Source organism: Balaenoptera acutorostrata, chromosome 15, assembly GCF_949987535.1.
Source record: "Balaenoptera acutorostrata chromosome 15, mBalAcu1.1, whole genome shotgun sequence".
In the NCBI taxonomy this organism is placed as follows: domain Eukaryota; kingdom Metazoa; phylum Chordata; class Mammalia; order Artiodactyla; family Balaenopteridae; genus Balaenoptera; species Balaenoptera acutorostrata.
In genome coordinates this window covers 82,284,217-82,303,834 of record NC_080078.1, presented here as the reverse complement: position 1 = coordinate 82,303,834, position 19,618 = coordinate 82,284,217, and the positions used below count along the sequence as shown (strand labels likewise).

Below are 19,618 nucleotides of genomic sequence, written 5' to 3'. Positions count from 1 at the left end.
TCCTAGAACAGGGTCTAACACAAAGTAGATACTCAGAAAAATGAATGTACTTATTAATACATAGATACCTTTATATCTATCAAGGGATATGATGTTCCGGAAGGATGCAAAAGAAGCTGGTCATGGGTTTGCTTCCGAGGAAGTAAACTGGGGACCTGAGATGATTAAGCATGGGAAAGAGACTTATTTTACACTGTGTAACATTTTGTACAATTCTATATCATGTGTGAATCAAATATTTTAATCCAAAAGGCTTCTTTTGAAATCTTCAAAGAAATCATAGCTCTTTTCCTCAATTGCATACCACTGCATGCACTAGTTTAAAGAACTCTGAAACTATGCATAAGGCACTGAGCAATGTGTGTAAGTGTCCCCGCTCCTCCAAGAACAGGCTTGTAGAGGGAAAGATCTTCCCACTTCACACACTGTCGTTTTATAGGCCCTCCCCAGCCCCAGCCCTAAGCCCCCTGATCCTCTCCAGATGACACTTACTAGAAAATGAAAACGAGGGGAATTTAAAAGGAAAGTAGAAAATAGCTCTCAAAGAAGCTTAACCTTAATTTCAAATTTCTAACCAGAGAGAATTACTCCAACTATCTCATGAATAGTAAACGTGTTTTGAACAGAATCTTTAAAATGTTAGGTTTATTCTTACAAATTCCAGACCAAATGCCTCTCTTAAAAGAGAACAATAGTCTTAGACAATACTTTTTTTAAAAAGACATAAAAATCAAGCATGTGTTTGTGTAGTATGTGATCTATTTACCCAGTTTGAGGTAAATCTATATTTCTGAGGTTTATCAAACACCCTTGTAAAGTTCTAGCAAACTTGTACGGATTGGTGCTGGGAGTAATTCACTGAGATAACTACATTTGCTGCATTCTTTAGGGTTCTTTCTGCTTGATGAAGCACGTTCATTTAATCAATACAAACCGCTTAAAATGCTAATTGCTACGCTAAGTGGTGGTAACCAAATCCTCTGGAAGCGAGACGCAAATGCTGTTGAACAAGTTTTGTAATCATTGTGGGTTGATGACAGGAGCTATATCGTCCTCAAGGTGTACAGAGGTCTGCAGAGCAGCTCTTGCGCCCACCTTTCCTCCACCTACTGGACAGGTGCGCTCCCACTTCAGAGGAGTGATTTCTTAAGAGGATCTAGCTTTCTCCAGCGAGAGAGCTTAACCACATGTTCTTGCTTCCGTAAACACATGAAACACCGTGAACATATCCTGCTGAGATGCATGTAAAGACCGGTTAAGGTCCGATATAATTAGACCAGGAGGGAATTATGGCTTATTGACACCTCTGTTGTCAGCGCAATGTATGTTCACTGAATGATGGGTGTAAGTCTTACTGCGGATTTTTGTACGTATAAAGGGCATCAAAGCACGCGGTCCCACGCTGTGCTCTCTCTAGCTCCAGTGCCATTTCTTCCAGGGACCAAGGAGCCGGGTTCTCAGAGTCGCTTCAGAGCCCTAGTTCTCCAAGTGTGGTCCCTGGACCAAGCATCAGCATCACCTGAGAACTTATTAGACATTCAAATTCCAATGCCTCACCCACACCTGCCGAAACCCCGGAGGTGGAGCCCATCCACCTGTGGCTTAGTGAGCCTTCCAGGTGACTCTGACGCCCGCAGAAGGTGGGGAACCACTGTCCCAGAGGCCACCTTTTCTGCTCCCTCACCTCATCACCGCCCAGACCACAGACACACTTACCCTCAGGCCCTAGACATTCTCTCTCTTCTACCTCCAAAGCCTCCCAAATTTCCTCCTTCCTTTCAGCTCCCACTGACTCACACCCTGGGCTTTACGTTCCTGTCCTGGCTCTTCACTTACTGACTGTAAGCCATGGAGCCTCAATTTCTCCCTCTGTGAAATGGACCTAATATTGCCAATAAAATGCAAACCATTAAAAAGAATGAATGAGACCAAGGGTGGCAAACTTTTCTGTCAAGGGCCAAATATTAAATGTCTTCGGCTTTGCAGGCCATCCAGTCTCTCTGGTGCCAATGAACCCCCTCTTTTATTTCCATGTGAAAGCAGCCATAACAATGTAAAAATGGATTGGGTGTAGCGGTGTTCTAATAAAAATGTACTTACAAAAACAAGCACAGGCTAGATTTTGCTCATCAGCCGTAGTTTGCCAACCCCTGAATCAGACCTATGCTACATGACTTTAAACTACTCCCATGAGATATTTACTGTTGAATGAGAATACCAGGGGGTAGTTTCTTCAAATGTGTAATATGATCACGATTTTGTAAAATCAACAATGACCCCCAAATACCCATATCTTGTGTAGGCATCTATGTGTGCGTCTATCCACCTCTGTGTGTATGTAGATGTCGATTTCTGTGTAGGATTATATGGGTACAGAGGAAAACAAGGAAAGGTAAGTGCACACTTTTAAGTTTTAGGAGTTGCTAAAGAGGGGAAAGAGGCATGCAGACCAATAATAAAAGGGAAAAAACAGAGCACAAATCATCTTCTATACGGTTATATTTTTGCAGTTAGTTAAAATTTCCATACATGTGTTTGTGTAAAAATAAATTAAATAGGATTCAAAAAACCAATCCCGATCTCCAAGGATAGTTGTGAAAATTAAACAAAATAAAGCATGCAGACACTCAGCGTCGAGCCAGATGGAGCTGCTCATTCCAACTTTAATTATCCCTCAATTAGACGAAGCCTCCGAACTCAGTTTTCCGTTCACGCTCTCCCTGCCTGCGTCCCTGCCTCCCCCTCACCCCTTTCAGTGAATTCTGCACTTGGCGTTCTTTGGTTCATTCACTCCCTCATTCCACGCATTTATATACTCCGGGCATCATTTACAAGGCATGCACTCTGCTGGGGGCTGGAAACTTAAATAAAACACAGAACCTCTGTTTCCCCCAGGATTTTATAGTAAGTGGCCAGAGAGCTAGTTTAAAGCCCAGCTTAGGTCACATCACCGTCTGCCTGCACAATGGTGTCCCCTACTCTACAAAAGAGAGCAGACCCCCTTGTAAGCAGAGCTCTCCTTCCCGTGGTGGAGGAGATTCCACATCTATGCTCACATACCTACTGTCTGGTGTGATTCGTATGATGGCATTTAATAAAAAGTGGCTGAATAACTGAATCACTGATGGACACACTGGCTGACTTGACTGAAGAGATGAACCCGTAAGTGGATGAGAAACCTCCCTCATCTTCCATCCCCTTGCCATCTTATCCTCTCTAACTCCCAAGTCAACATTAGCAACGCAGGTGGACTTGGATTTAGTAGGCGCCAGACACGATGTCAGGAAACCACAGGCATTATCCCACCCAGCAAGGTAGGTACTAATATAACCTCCTCTTTCACAGGAAGGGGAACAAACACTACAGGTGGCGAAGTGACCTGCCCACGGACACTGAGCTCGTAAAGATGTCCAGCCAGGATGTAAGACCTGGCCTCCTACTGCAGAGCTAAAGTTCATATCAGAATCCTGTTTATGTCTCAAGAAAGCACAGAGGATGTCATGAAGACCTTAAAGGATGGGCTCATGTTCTGTTCATGGTGATAAAAGGCATCTGAATTTTGGAAATAAATTTTATTTTAGAAATAAAATTTTCAAAGCTTAGAGAAATGGCAAACAGTCGAAGGAGGTGCAAGGAGGTGGGAACACCCATGGAATCTTGAGGAGCAGAATCTCCCAGTGATTCTCCCAGCCCGTGGAGCCCTCACTGTCCCAGGGGCCTTTGCTCAAGTGAAAATCAACCATCTGCCAAACAGGTGGCCATCCTCGGCTTTCTCATGAAACCCATGCTTCTGGGCTGCCGAATCCAGCTCTGACAGATGTTTGGCAGGAACCACCCAAAGAGCTGTCTTCACTTTCTCCAGCTCCTCTCCCTTGTTCTGACATTTGGAGCAAAAGTGATGGGTATTCCTATCATCAAAGTGTTACCGAGATATCACAGAATATTATTGAACTGTCAAGGAAATAGAGCGAGCAGAGGCTTACTTCTTGAATGTTACAAACACACACACACACACACACACACACACACACACAGAGACAGAAAAGAAAAAGTGAGCAGGAGAGAAAGATTGCTAAGGGAAAAAATGCAGCAGACACTACTTGGTGAGCAGAACTCTGGCTGAAACAATGCCTCCACTGTCGCCCGCAGCTTTGATAAAGCAGACTGTTAGTGGAATCAAACATTTGGGGCCAAATTTCCAAATACAGCATTTTGCTGAGCACCAGATGTGCTCAAATGGTTACTTGCATGGGGAATGAAAGTGATTTGCATCAATTTACTCGGAGCCATTTGAATTCTCAGCCATATGCATAAAATAGAATCATCCCTCCTTTTGCTTCTGGTAACTTTTTACAACTCCTTACCGAGGAAACTGTCTCCCCACCTGTACAATGAAATTAATAACCTCCGGGACTATTTTCCCCAGCCTCTCAGAGCAGACTTGCTTGGAACCTGCGCCTTGTTTTGGCACTGGGAGGGAATGCGATTTGGGATTCCGGCTTCATTTTCCTTTTTCTCTATGCTCATAAAATTGTCTATTCAACCCCTATTTTGCTCATTCAACAGAACTTTAGTAAACCCTGTGCCAGGTCCTGCGATGACTGCAGACACATGGGGCCTAGTCCCCTCCCCTCCAGAGGCCCAAAGCCGTGAGGGGAGCAGGCACTTACTCGGAGGCCAGCTTTTCAAGTTGATGCAAAGGCAGAACTCCCACGTGTTCAGAGTGAACCTTTGAACTCAACACCTCGCACTCAATAGAAGCAGGTGCTTTAGTGACAAGATGCCACGTGCATGTCGGAACTGGGACCAGTGAGGGAAAGAGTGTCTATGGTTCACGGTGAGCAAGTTCACTGAGTGGAGTGGTGGGCTGGTGAGCAGAAAGGCCCGGACCACATCGATGTGCTGTACTTCTTTTTGCTGCCCTTCGCATTGCAAGGTGACTGTAACGAACCCTGTGCATATGTACAAGGTCATGCTGAGTGCTTGGCCCTGCTGAAGCCAAGCAGGAGGCAGAAGCCTTACCTCAGTCTGATGCTGCCACGTTTACACAAACACCAGCCGTGTCTTACGGAAGCAACAAACACCAGCGCTCAGCCTCATCACGCAAATTCCCGATGCCACGCGTGCGTATCTCCACTGCTGCATGGTGAGTCTCTTTCTCCTGGCCCATCCCATGCCGGTTTGTGTGAGTACAAGGGGAATCACTGTAATGGCTCACGTTTGCTGCATCTTGCTACGCCTCTCCTAGGTGCCTCCCACGCTCTAGCTCACGTGAACCACACAACAATGCGAGTCGTAAACACTACTGCTGTCGCCCGCATATGACGTATGAAGTAAACAGGGCAAAAGGAGGCCAAGTTGCATAGCTCAGAAGTGACATTCCATCCTGGACACACTGACCCATCAAATTCTTGCCCAGACTTCAAGCAAAACCTGTCCTATCTTTAGAGCTGGTTTCCCAACCTCTCGCAATTGACATTTTAGTCAGGTTGTTCTTTGCTGTGGACTATACGATCCTGTGCATTATAGCATGTTTAGCGGCGCCCCTGACCTCTATGCACTGGATGCCAGCAGCTTCCCACCTCCAGCCCCCTGCCCAGTGCTGACAGCCAAAGAAGACTCCAGCTATTGCCAGATGTCTCCTGGGATGCAATACCACTCCCCACTGAGAACCACTGGCTAAGGGTAAGTATCCTGGTTGCATCCTGTTTACATCTGTTACCCAGGCATAACTCTTGACCAAGGCCAGCTTCAGGGGCTATAACTGTGTAGTCACACAGGGCCCCATGCTTGATTAGATGCTCTGCTATCACCATCTTGAAAATCTTAATAATTTTTGAACAAGGGACCCTGCGTTTTCATTTTTGAACCAGGCCTACAAAGTACATAGCCAATCCTGCTCTTAATAGGATCAGACTTGACTCTCAAAAGCGTCCCAGCTTGGGAAAAAATTCCTATGGTCACCCTTCTCATTATACATAACAGAGCCTTTAAAAGCTCATCAGGTAATTTTTGCCTTATTGATCTGAAAAATACAAAAGCCTAGTTTACTCTTCTGTAACAGATCACACCGTGACACTCATGCTTGTAACTTGTTTGCATTTTCCATCATAAACTACGAGATGCGTATCAACCCTGACATCTTCCCCAGTAAGAGCCAGAGAAATGGCCAGAATCTTCACCAAAAAGAGATTACCAGGGAAACAAATGTCTTGGCAAAAATTTAAAGGACAAGAGGTATGCGTGGTTCTCCTAAACCAGGGGCTGCAAACTTGAATATCTACATGGGTCATGCAGGTATCAGATATGAATAAAACCTTCTGGTTACTGAGACAACAAGAAATGACAAGAACTATAAAAAACTGAAGAGCAGTCAGCACCTCAAAATGGTAGTTGCTATTCAATTTTGACTCAGGCAGGCACCGTGTTACCAGATATTCTCATTTTTTTCAAAAGACAGAACTATTATTTTATGTGAAACCTTCCATTTTAAACACTGGGAACTAATTTAATCTCTAAAAAATATCATCTGTGCCAATACCTTGTAAACCAAACAAAAACTGGTCTGCATGTGCCCGCTGATGACACCTGCCTTGCAATCTTTGACAGACTTTGCTCCTTTTCCCTGCTCTGGCCATTTGAGACATCTACCTAAGTTTTCTTGCTGCCTGAAGGCAAGCCAGTGGATAACTTTACCCCTCCCTCTTGCTGCTTACATACTGGAGGAGGATTTGTATTTCATGCTTGGACAGGTCAATGAATATTTGAGCAGGAACCTATAAAGTGGTCAATTTCCAGTTCTGAGGAAGCAACTGACTGAATCTCCCCCAAAATGTTGAAACTTCCACAGTTGGTGACAATCTCTCATCCTGGCACCTCCTCCAAATGCCCTCTCCATGCTGCGCTCTGGTTGTCCGATTCTGGTCACGCCCAATGCTTTAATACCATAAGAAAAAAACAGCCATACAAGGCAAAGTATGTGTCTGCTGGTGCAACCAATAGCAGGAACCTCTACTGAAGGATGTCTATGGTATCTCTAAAAGTGACTGATTCTGGTTAAAATCATAAGTGGCCTCTGATTTTACTGCTAGGTATTTGAGGTTATTGCTTTTTCCTTTGGCAAACTCCTAGGAGAAGAAGTGAATCCACGCGGCTTGGAGGGAAGAGATTAGTTTAAGTAAGTGCATTTGTATCTAATGCCTAAAACCCAGGGTGTAGAGTGGGGGTCAGTGCAAGCAGGAGCAGCAACCATACCTGGCCCCAAGAGCCTCAAATATTTATCATCTGGCCCTTTTCAGAAAATGCTTGCCAACTCTTGGTGGAAATGGATAAATCACTTATTCCCTAACTTCTCAAAATATTAGGTTTAAAATGGCGTTGAACTGATTCCATTCATCGCTCAAACCCCATCACCATTCCCCTCTGGCCTCTGCCATGATTGACATTGGGAAAACCGTCTTCCTCAGCACTGCCCATCCGGTTGACCAGATGCACCCTCTGCTCTCTTGTGAATAACAGGTTCACGTCATGACCTGCTGTCTTGCCATCATCACGCTTTCAATTTACTGCCTACTTATGGAGCCCCCATTTTAAACATAACATAAATGTTAGTTTTAGAGTTTATAAACAAAGCTACAACCTGCGAGCGACATTTAATTTGTCTCCTTTTCCCAAAGAGGCATAGCCAGCAGCTAAATAATGACCATGGAAAGGCTACAGGAGCTTCCAGCTTGGAGAGATATTGTATGAAGTCGGGCAGCATTTAATAACCAGGTGAAAGGACCATTAAAACGTGCCACTGCACCTTGCAAGTTATTAGGTTGTTTTAAGAGACCCAGAAGATGACATCTTCCCTGAAATATATAGGAACAAAAGTCATAGCAAATTTAAGGAAGAAGCCTGAGTTGCATCTGCATCTATCCTGTCTAAAGAAACAGTTTAGCCCATCTTGCCTATTAGTTAATGTAGGTTAATAGCACTTAGCCTCTTTTACTTTCTCATGAATTCGTGAAGAGTGCTTTGTGACCTATAATTCCGTTAATTTTATTTTAGCTGAGTAAGTAGAGCACGGTGGCTAAAGTGTGGACACTGGAGCCAGCAACACCTGGATTTAAATCTTGGCTCCATCACTTCTAGCTGTGGGTCCACACTTCAAACTCCTTAACTATAAAAATGGGATGACAGTGCCCACGTCGATGGAGTCACGTTGAAGGTGAAATGTTAATTCAAGTCTAGAGCTCGGCAGAGTGCCTGGACATAGTAAGTTCTCAATGAACGTCAGATTCATTATCATCTCCAGCAGCAGCAGTCACAGTAATGCACAGCTAACTCTGGTTCATCTGAAAACTCAGCTCAGGCACAAACTTCTCCAAAAAGATGATCTCATCCCTTGATGGAGACCCCATTTCTAGCACCTGCAAACTTCCCTACCAAGCTTTTAAAAATCGTTCTTTCTTATCCTGCATTTTTATGCGTTCAAGTGGGAGAATCCTTCCTCTTTCTCACCAGTATATCCATTCAGTTTGCCATATGCCAGAAGTTCAACTATTTCTGTTCCCGTAAATATAATTATGTAGCTACGGTTTTTAAAAAATTAATGGGGGCTTCCCTGGTGGCGCAGTGGTTGGGAGTCTGCCTGCCAATGCAGGGCACACGGGTTCGAGCCCTGGTCTGGGAAGATCCCACATGCCGCGGAGCAACTGGGCCCGTGAGCCACAACTACTGAGCCTGCGCGTCTGGAGCTTGTGCTCCGCAACGAGAGAGGCCACGACGGTGAGAGGCCCGCGCACCGCGATGAAGAGTGGCCCCCACTTGCCACAACTTGAGAAAGCCCACGCACAGAAACGAAGACCCAACACAGCCCAAAATAAATAAATAAATAAATAATAATTTAAAAAAAAATTAATGGAAGAGAAAGACATACAGAGAAATATAAAAGCCCCTTCTCAGACCCTCAAACCCCAGTCCTGCTCCCCAAAGGTAACCAACATTACCCAGTACGTTTGTATCCCGCCAGAAGTTCACTCTCTGTGCTGATAAAGCACGTGTGAGTGTGTGAGCGTGAGTGCGAGTGTGGGTGTGAGAGTGTCAGTGTGAGTGTGGGTATTAGTGTCAGTGTGTGTCGGACTCCGCCTACTGTCCTGCCTCTTCCTCATCCATGTGCTTCACACAAGTTCGATAGTACCAAGTGTGACCCTATTTAGCTGCCTCATTTAATTCCTGTTACATCATATGCCATAATTTATCTAATTATCCCCTTTGGGTGACATTTCTGTTATTACACACAAGCTCCCCAAGAATAGGAACTTCATCTTCTTCAATCACTTCCCCAGCACCCTGTGGACAGCAGGGCTTATTAGCAAATGTTTGTAAAACAGCGGAATGTAAGCAAAAAGGAAAAACTCCCTCCATTTGTGTCCACATCATCTTTGCTTCTGGTAGTCCATTTTTAGAGTAAATTCCTAGATGTACTATTGCTGAGTAAAGAGACGTGTGAATTGAATTTTGATCAACAGGGACAAATTGCCCTCTAAAGGGGACCAGAGCAAATTGAATCACAGGATTATACTGTTGCATGTTTTGAAGGGTTTAAATCATAACTTCTTATCTAAATTTCAAGCTCCTTTAAAGATGCAAAAAAAAATTATTACATCTTTGCAAAGATCTACTTTGCAAGCAGTAGATAGATGTTCAGTAAAAGATTTTTGAATTATAATTAATATACCAAGCTATGAAAAGCGAGTGGATATTCAGAAGTGGAAAAAAGTTGATAACTGCTTTAAGTAGTACACTAAAAAAAAAAAAAAAAAAAAATCTGTAAGTTAACGCAATTAACTAGGGCTCATAAACAGAAGAAGAGGTAAAAACTGATTTTTTTGTGGGTGAATGAGTGGGGACAGAGTTGTGAGGACTAAGTTTCTACACATAAAATCCCAGCAGGTGTGGGTCTTTTTCAGTCTGAGTAGTAGTGAAATCGATTCTATGCTTTCTTTGATGCCCTCTATGTTAAAAAAAAAAAAAAAGTGTAGACTATCATTGTTTAAAGTAGGTTGAATATAAATTACTTTGGTTTGCAGAAGTGTAGAAGAGTTCCACTTGAATTCTACAAATTCATTAACAAATTTTATTTGCAAAACCAAGTCTGGAAGTAAATCAATTAAACAACAACAAAAAAGAGAGGACACAGAAAGAGCTCAGATTAAACTCTCAAACGTGGAAGCACAGTCAGGACCGCAGAGGATGGGGGAGACGTCACCCTGGGGTCTGAATGTCACCCCCAGTGGAGCCCGGCCCTGCAGCCCCCAAGGGAGCTGCTAAACTGCCATCATTCTCCACCTTGTCACTCTGGCCTTGAAGGAAGTTCTAAAAATGACAGGCCCGGTCGTGGAATGAGGAACATCCCCACATTGCCACTCCTTGTTCCAAAATTAGACTCTGTTATAGACACTGATCTCCAAGGTGGCAAAAATAGCTGGCTGCTCGGGGAAGTCCCAAACCGTCCCGGCAGAGTTTCCCTGTAACTGCTCCAGCAAGGCAGCTGGCAGCTCGTGAGCAAACGGGTCCCTGCAGCTCCATCTCATTCAACAGTTAGTCCTTCCCCTAATACCCCAGGCCCGCCCACCCTCTTCTACACCCTACTGAGAATGAATCATAATACACTGAATTTAAAAGGAGAGGAGGTGGGGGAAGAATTATGAGAAACATGATTGCTATCTGGTCCCGAAAGTGCCAAAAGAAACGAGATTTCTTATAACAGTAATTTTTTAACATATACTCTGAGTTGATATGTATTTCTGAAAGGTACTCTGATATTCAGGGTAATTTGAAAATGCTAAGACAGTTCTCGGTGCGGATATAAGAGAAACAGAAGGGCTTTAAAACCCTTCTGGGGAGTGAGGCATTGTGGCCAGAGGTAGAGGTTTAGGAACCAAATAAAAGGATCCTGCATTTCTGGCTCCAACAGTAATGAGCTCTATGGCTGTGGGCAAGTGACTTCACCACTGTGAGCATCTGTTTTCTCGTCTATAAGATCTGGAGAGTGATTCCTTCCAGGTCAAGGGTCATGAATAATACTCCCTTGAATTATAAGACCCATGGGATCATGGGCTTTACCTGTCAATTACCGCTATATCCTACAGCACATAACAGCATATTACGTCCGCAATAAACATATTTGAATGAACTAATAAATGAGAACGAATGAATAAGTCTACTTCACAGAGATATCGTGGTGATTATAGAGAAAAAGAGAGTAAAATGCCTGGCTTGATAAGTGGTATGGTTGTTGCTGCTGAAGAGCCTGGCATTTAGCAGATGCTTCATAAATAAATGGCATTATTAGCAACACACCATAAAGCAGGAAACATACTTAAAAGGTAAAATCAAAGCACTAAATAAACATTATTCCAGAAGTTTGCATGGTATGGGGACAGACACTAAGGTGGCCCCCTGATCTCCTCCTCTAGGTGTGCACGCCCTTGTGTGGTCCCCTCCCTCTCGTGACTGTGGGAAGGACTTGTGACTTGCTTCCAACCAATAGCTTATGACAGGATGATGGGATGTCACGACCATGATTAGGATACATAGGATTGTGGTTCCCATTTTGCAAGGACAGTCTTGCTGGCTTTGATGAGGCAAGTGGCTATGTTGGGAAGCCCACATAACAAGAAGCTGAGGGTGGCCCCTGGGAGCTAAGGATGGCCTCCATCCACCAGCCAACAAGAAACTGAGGCCCTTGATCCTGCAGCCCCAAGGAACTAACTTCCACTAACAACCACTGTGAGCTTGTGAGTGGGTCCTTCCCCAGTCTAACCTTAAGATGAGACTAGAGCATCTCAGCCTTGTGAGAATCTGAAGCCAGGGGCCCATGTAAGCCATGCCAACATTCTTGACCCACGGCAACTATGAGATAACATACGTGTGTTGTTTTAAGGTGCACAGTTTGTGGCACTTTGTTACACAGCAACAGAAAACTAGTACATGTAGTAACATAGGCAGGACATCAATTGGCCACAGCATGGCTAGCAAATGCCCAGAGAAGGACCACTTGCTGAGTGACAATAGAGAGTGGTAGGGACTGTGGAGAACTGAAGATCCCCATTCTACCTAAAGAGGGAAGGCACCACCAGGCATATCCGATGGTTGCCACATGGGGGTGTGAGATCAGTGTGGCCTTTTCACTTTTTAAGATATTACAGAAATCTGAGTTTTATGTGAAACCTCTTAACTTCTAAATGTCAGCCATTAATTTGGAATTTTTAGAACATCAGTGATGTGATCTCATGCAGGGCAAAGGAAACGTGTCTAGGGGCTTGATTCTGAGACAAAGTGTAAAGTGGGGTTATCCCAGCTCACCTGCTCCAAATTGGAGGCCCACTACTTCCAAGCTGGTGGTGCTGGGCCCTCCATCCAAGGGTCATTGGGAGGGTTAGAAAGTACACACAAAGTCCTTAAAATACTGTCTGCTACAGAGTAGAGACACGATACGTTTTTATTATTATTGATATTATTATTGTATTAGTTACCTATAGCTGTTGTAACAAATTCCCACAACACTGGTGGCGTAAAACCACACAAATTTATCCCCTTATGGCCCTGGAGGCCAGAAGTCTGAAATCAGATTCACTGTGCTAAAGTCAAGGTGTCGGCTGGGCTGGTTCCTTTCGGAGGTTCCAGGGGAGAATCCATTTCCTCGCTTTTTCCAGTTTCTAGAGGCCACCTATATCCTTTGGGTCACATCTCTTTCTACCTTCAAACCATCAGCACAGACCCTTCAAAAATCTCTGTCTGTCCCTCTGCTTCCATTGCCACATCACCTTCTGTCTGGCTCTCACTCCTCCGGCTTCCTTCTTACAAGGACCTTGTGATGACACTGGGCCCACCTGGATAATCCAGGACAATCTCCCCATCTCAAAAGCTTTAACTTAATCACATCTGCAAAGTCCCTTTTGCCATATAAGGTAATGTTCACAGGTTCTAGGGATTAAGGTAGGAAAGATTTGTGGGAGCTATTGTTCAGCCTATCGCAATAATAACTATAATGATGATGATAATAAAATAAAAGTTATTATTACTATCTGACCCACAAGTCTCCTCTTTATGACTTCTGGGATTCAAGGTCATAAGTCTGATCCAAACCCCTTCACTCAAGGCTGCAACTTCAAACTGTCATGCGTTCCACAGTGAAGCATTCTGTCTTGGGAGTTAGTGGCAGCTAACAGTGGGTTAGGGCTTCCTAATAATGAGGTTAGCTTCACCATCTTTCTCCATTCGTGACCTTGACCATCTCAGAGAAGCAAGCCAGTAGTGGCATAAAGGCAATTCCTAGTCAAGAATAGAGCCAATCTGTGTGGGTCCACTCCCAGGGACCAGAAAATGCAAAACTCTAATTTAGGGGCTTTAGTATCACCTTCATTTGTTTCATTTTAGCACAGTATCTGTTTTCTCCCCCAATCAGAGATGGACTGAAGGATGTTGATTTTTAAGCATTTCACAATCCCCAGTTTAACTTCCTTGAGATTCAGATCCCGTTTTGAAGCTTACTCATTTCCATCTAAAACAGGATGTGTTTACTTTTAAAAGCATTCATTTTATAGAGCTTGTTAAGCATACAGCAAATTAAGAGCAAACAACATTATATTCCAGTTAAATCTGCAAAAGGATGATCTGAATGAATCACTCATACTCCTGATTAATTTTTAGTGGAAGTAATGAGGAGGCTGTAAATGGAAAAACATGTGCATGCAGAACCTGCTTTTCAAGTAGGTAACACTGTATGCTAATCGATGGCTTTACAAAAAGGTAACCTTAAAAAAACTTCTTCAGACCTTTAAAGGCATCTTGTGTAGCTCACAACTTTAATGCAATGACATTGCCCTGTAAGTTCAAAACGACTTGAATTCTGCTCCCTCCCTCCCTCCCTCCTTCTCTCCCTCTCCCTCTTTCTTTCTCCCTTCCTTCCTTCCTTCCTCTCTCTCTGTCTCTTTCTTTCCATCCATGCATTTACCTACCTCTATTACAATATCCAGAATTGGGAAGCATATGGGGAAATGGATACCAAGACTATATTAGTTCAGAAAGAACATTTCTAAATGGTTGGGGAAAAAATCAGAAGAAGAATATTTCGTGATACGTGAAAATTACATGAAATTTGAATGTCAGTGTCCATTAATAAAGCTTCTTCTGGAACAAAGCCATACCCACTTGATTCCATATTACCTATGCTCGCTTTTGCTTTATAATGGCAAAGTTAAACAGTTGCAGCAGAAACCATCTTTGACCACAAAGCCTAAAATATTACTATCTCGCCCTTCACTAAAGTTTTGCTGATCCCTGCTCTAAAATCCCAGAGTGCTGCATGCACAAGTCGTTTGGGAATAATCTGGGGATGCTTTGGGATAGATCATACTACATGCTTTTCCCCTCTTTAAATCCAACCACCCCACATGGTTAAATCATAACTTCTCAAATGGCCCTAACCTTACCATGCCAACCCAGTTCCTTTTGGTTTTGCAGATTTCTTTCCAGATGTGGATCTCTATGCATGTATTTGCAGCCACATTGCATGATTTGCATTATTTAACTGTTGTACATTCATTTCGGATTTTGTAAATTTACTGTTTTCAAAGAAGAAACTCATGAATCATAATTGTCTGTACAATGCACAATCCCTGGCACTAAGCAATGAACAGAGTAGGCGTTCTGAGAGAGCATTTACGTACGCTCATGTGTGTTTGCGTTTGCAGTGTTTTTATACATTGATGACTATGAAGGTTTGTCCACTAGAGATGGCAAATGCATGGCTGTGGGCGGGATGGGGTCTTACAGGTAGGTTTCCTTTGTCCCACAAAGCATTACTGGTTTTTGTTGTTGGTTTCAGCTGGAAATAATTTCCAACAGTTACAAACGGGAAGATACTATAAACAGTCAAATTCTTGACTTATCTGGAAAAAATCAAGAACTCTCCTACACGGAAACCACGATCTCATGTCGACAGTTGTCTGGTCTTGAGCTTTTGATATTTCACCCCAGTTTCCTCTCAGCCCTCTTCTCTCACCTTCATTTTCTCTCTGACCTCTGCTGACATTTGAAATGACAACTTCTGCTACAGTTAAAAATATTGTATCTATAGATAGATAACCCACATAGCTGTGTCTATAGATGTCCATACATATCCAAATTGATTTTAATGTACATACTACACACTGCAATGGACTGAATACTGTGTCCCCCACCCCCAAATTCATATGCTCAAATCTTAACCCCCAAAGTGATGGCATTAGAAGGTAGGGCCTATGGCAGGTGCTTAAGTCATGAGGGCAGAGCCCTCATGAATGGCATTAGCGCTCTTACAAAAGAGACCCCAGAGAGATCTCTCACCCTTTCTGCCATATGAGACACAGTGAAAAGACAGCCATCCATGAACCAGGAAGCGGGTCCCACCAGAATCCACCGGCACCTTGATCTTGGACTTCCCAGCCTCCCAGTGAGAAATAAATACATTTGTTTTTTATAACTCACTCAGTCTGTGGTATTTTGTTGTAGGAGCCCACAGTGATTAAACACACAGGTAACAACTGAGGCACAAAGTAGGTAAGCAGATGATGAGGTGGTGTATAGTTACTGTGTTACCAGGTGGCCTTTTGGAACTTTCCAAGGATGGCATTTAATCCAAGTACTACATTGCTGAGTACAGGAGTTAATCTTCTGCCCAAAAATATACTGACCATATTTTCAGCACAGAGATTCCAAGACTGCATTCTACAGCGGCGTACACTGGGTCATGAGCAAGAAATTCCACACGTACCATTGAATTTTTCACGCTCTGTAGCAAGCGCTCGTGCTGCTCGGCTATGGCCAAGGCAGCAGAGTGGACTTTCTGGTAGATGGCCTCCCCATCTCGCGTTTGAAAGATAAACAGCCCTTCACCAGTCTCACACATCCTGTGAAAACAAAGACAGAGAGCTTCTGAACACCAGCTCCTACAAGTTCAATGCACCGAGAGCCTAGAATAGTCTGATACGAGGCTTATTTATTTTGTATGAGATTAGGATTCTTGTTCACATGGGCTAAACAGAGTTAACTAGAATCAAAGTGTTCGATGAATTGGTATTAATAAGGACAGGGAACCAATCACTCTAAGCCAACACGGTGCCCAGTGTTTTTTGTCCTGAAGGTTTTGTCACAAAAGGTTAATAAGCTGTTTCTGGAGTCTTAGTATAATCCCTCTACTTCCTGTGTGACTCTCAGAGAGGACACCTGTGCTACGGCCTTCCCATCCCAGTCGATGAATCAGAAACTCATCAGAAACAGCGCCATGCAGCTCAGAGGTAAAAGAAGGATCCTGTGACTCTCAGATTCTGTCCTAACCTTCCTTACAGACAATGGCTTGAAGAATGATTTCATTTCCAAGAGCAACTATGCTTTCCCAAATCACAGATCAAATTTTACCCTAGGTGTTCACTCCATGTGATGAACCAAATGCAGCTAAGGGGTTTTTTTAAAAATGAATATAACTTTGCTGAATTAATGTGTGGAACATAAGAGAAGTTACTCAAGGAAAGCTAGATGGGTTTCAACATTAATGTTAAGGATTAAGAAGAGGATCATTTCTACCTCAGACTGTTAAAAAAATGAATTATATTAATAAGGGAAGATTGGTACACATAATTAGGTAAGAACCAAATAAATGTGTTTTAACTACTATATATATACACACACACACACATACATATATATATGTGTATATATATATGTATAGTGTGTTATATATAATTAATAAATATATTTAATTACTCTAAATATTTTTAAAGACTTGGACAAAATCCTATTATCAAGGATAATTTTTAAAAGGATATCTTTTAAAGTTCTGATTTTGATACATACATATATCAAAGATAAACTAAGAGGTTGTTTTTGTTTTAAAGAACAATCTTTAATTACATTATTTATAATTATTAATAATTACTTAATTATTCTAAAACACAATTCCACTCCTTGCACCTCAGAATCTCTTGCTGAAAAACTGAATACCGGCCTTAATGCCTGAGTTTGGCTCCCATCTAGAGGCTCACATCTAAAGAACTTTTTAACACAGCATGGAAACTAAGCAAATTTTCAACCCAAACCTGTTAAATATTTTATCTATTCCAGTCTATGCAGTTAGTGCAATAAGAAAGGAAGACTTATCCTTATTTTCCACAGTTGGCTCAATACCACGGCCATATGGCAATTTTCAGCACATACAGCATAGCATATGTTAATTGGTCAAAACCTGCCTCACTTGAATTTCACTAATGTGGACCATGTAAGAAGAAAGAGAAAAACTAGAAGGCTCTTTCAACCAGCTAATATAAAGAACTAGCTTATGAGGTTAATCATGTGATTTTAATTATTAAGTCATCCTAATCCAAGGAAGAACTAAAAACTAAAATTCAAAGCATATTTACTCAAGTACCATTTCCTTCCTGAAGACTTCCTAAAATACTTCAGTCCTCATTGCTATCCCCTCTTTATTTGATCCACCATACAAATTTGACTCTGCTACTTGACACCTAATTCTGCAACGTTTTAATTTTTTCACACCTCTTTTTTTTCCATCAAATACGGAAATATAATTTGTTAAGAGGAGGGTAACCTCAATCAATTATTTAAGAGGAAGAAGTGGTCTTCTGTTTCCTCTAGGGCAGAGGTCATTTTTACTTACTTAGATGCCAACCTTGGTTCCAGAAAGGATGAAGGCACCTGTTACTGGGCAACATTTGTAGGATGATTGATTCATAGCAAACCCTGCAGCTGTGTTTCTAAAACTTGACAATCTAGTGGCTTTTAAGGTTTTTGTAACGGCAACCCACAGTAATAAATATAGCTTAGATTGTGACCTAGTACATCTGTTGATCTATTTATCTATCACCTAGTTATTATTTAGCTATCTATCATCAATTTATAACATGTTAATATTTTCTATTATATTTTTTTAACACCAGTGGTGAAGTGCTTAATTTACATGACTCACTAACTGGTGAAACCTACTCTTTGAAAATCACTTTTATCCAATGTCTGCTTTTGGTTAACATAATGAAGCCACAACCATCCTTTAATGACATTTGACTCTCTAAATAATTACTGTGATCAAAAACAAACTAAATCAAAACAGAGTATCAAGTATTCTTCTTGAAAGTACACAGACTTTCCTTGCCTCCACCTAAGGATCTGAAAGACACACACACTCACACACATACACACACTTACACATACACACACTCACACATACACACTTACCACTTACAGGAAGAACCAGGAGTCACAACCTCAAATTCCATCAGGGTTCAGACAAAGAACGTGAATGGATAAAGATGCTCAGACCCCCTACAACACACAGCCACACAGAGGCAGCGTAGCTAATGGACACCAGCCACCAGTCAGCCCCAGTCACATTTAAATGGGGAAATACAAGCCCAATGTAGCCATACTTCTGATTGTCTAAGAGAAATCAGAAGTTTTTATTTTTATATGAAATAACCTGAATTTTTAATGTTGGCAACTTTTTCCTTTGGTTTTTTTTTTTTTAAGCTGTAGGGGCCAAAATGCCTCTAAGGACCAGATCTGGCCAAGAGGCCACCAGTTTGCATTAAAGGCACAAACATGCACTAAAGAGCTCTAAACAGAACAGGAATTAGGCCTTTGGTTTTCCTAATTGTTGGGACTTTCATCCATACTGTTCAAAGGTATATGCCCTTCAGTGGGACAGCAGCGACCCAGAAAGTGTGGGTAATGTACAAACATTGACCTCAGATGCTCTTCCATTCAGTCTCTTCTAACCTCTACCCACGAGTTCTTTTATTTCATTCACGCCCCTCAACCCAATAGACTTGTTTGGTGCTGTTTCTATAAATTTATTTATTTATTTATTTTTGGCTGTGTTGGGTCTTCGTTGCTGCGCGCGGGCTTTCTCTAGTTGTGGTGAGCGGGGGCTACTCTTTGTTGCGGTGCACGGGCTTCTCATTGTGGTGGCCTCTCTTGTTGCAGAGCACGGGTTCTAGGCGCGCGGGCTTCAGTAGTTGTGGCTCGCGGGCTCAGTAGTTGTAGCACATGGGCTTAGTTGTTCCGCGGCACGTTGGATCCTCCCGGACCAGGGCTCGAACCCTTGTCCCCTGCATTGGCAGGTGGATTTTTAACCACCATGCCAGCAGGGAAGTCCCTGGTGCTGTTTCATAAGCAGCTTTACAAGCCATTTAAAATGTTATTAGAGGCCTTTGGCAAAATAATATAATGGGCCAACTTTCCAAGGCAAGTAAGAAGAAAATAGGGAAAAAAAGAAGAAAGGAAAGGAAAGGAAGTCAAAAGAAAAGCACATCAAAGGGGTAATGGTCTTACATAACCTAATACGGCTACGTCTGCTTCACATCTCTGGAGAAAACACAACACAGAGCAAAGATGTTCTAATGGGTTCATCTATCACAGACTTGCAAATATACAGTCTTGACATTTTTCTTTTTGGCCGTACCACACAGCTTGCAGGATCTTAGTTCCCCAACCAGGGATTGAACCCGGGCCCACGGCAGTGAAAGCACTGAGTCCTAACCACCGAACTGCCAGGGAATTCCCTTCAAGTCTTGAC

At 42.6% G+C, this 19,618-nt stretch overlaps 1 protein-coding gene across 2 annotated transcripts in view; it reads right to left on the bottom strand.

Annotated features, from left to right (window-relative positions):
• DOK5 (docking protein 5) overlaps nt 1-19,618 on the bottom strand; it is a 150,778-nt gene that overhangs the window by 18,729 nt on the left and 112,431 nt on the right. For both annotated transcript variants that reach the window (XM_007185275.2, XM_007185274.2), the window contains one exon: nt 15,806-15,941. In XM_007185275.2, the coding sequence (XP_007185337.1) occupies nt 15,806-15,941 (136 nt within the window). The remainder of the gene's footprint in view (nt 1-15,805; nt 15,942-19,618) is intronic.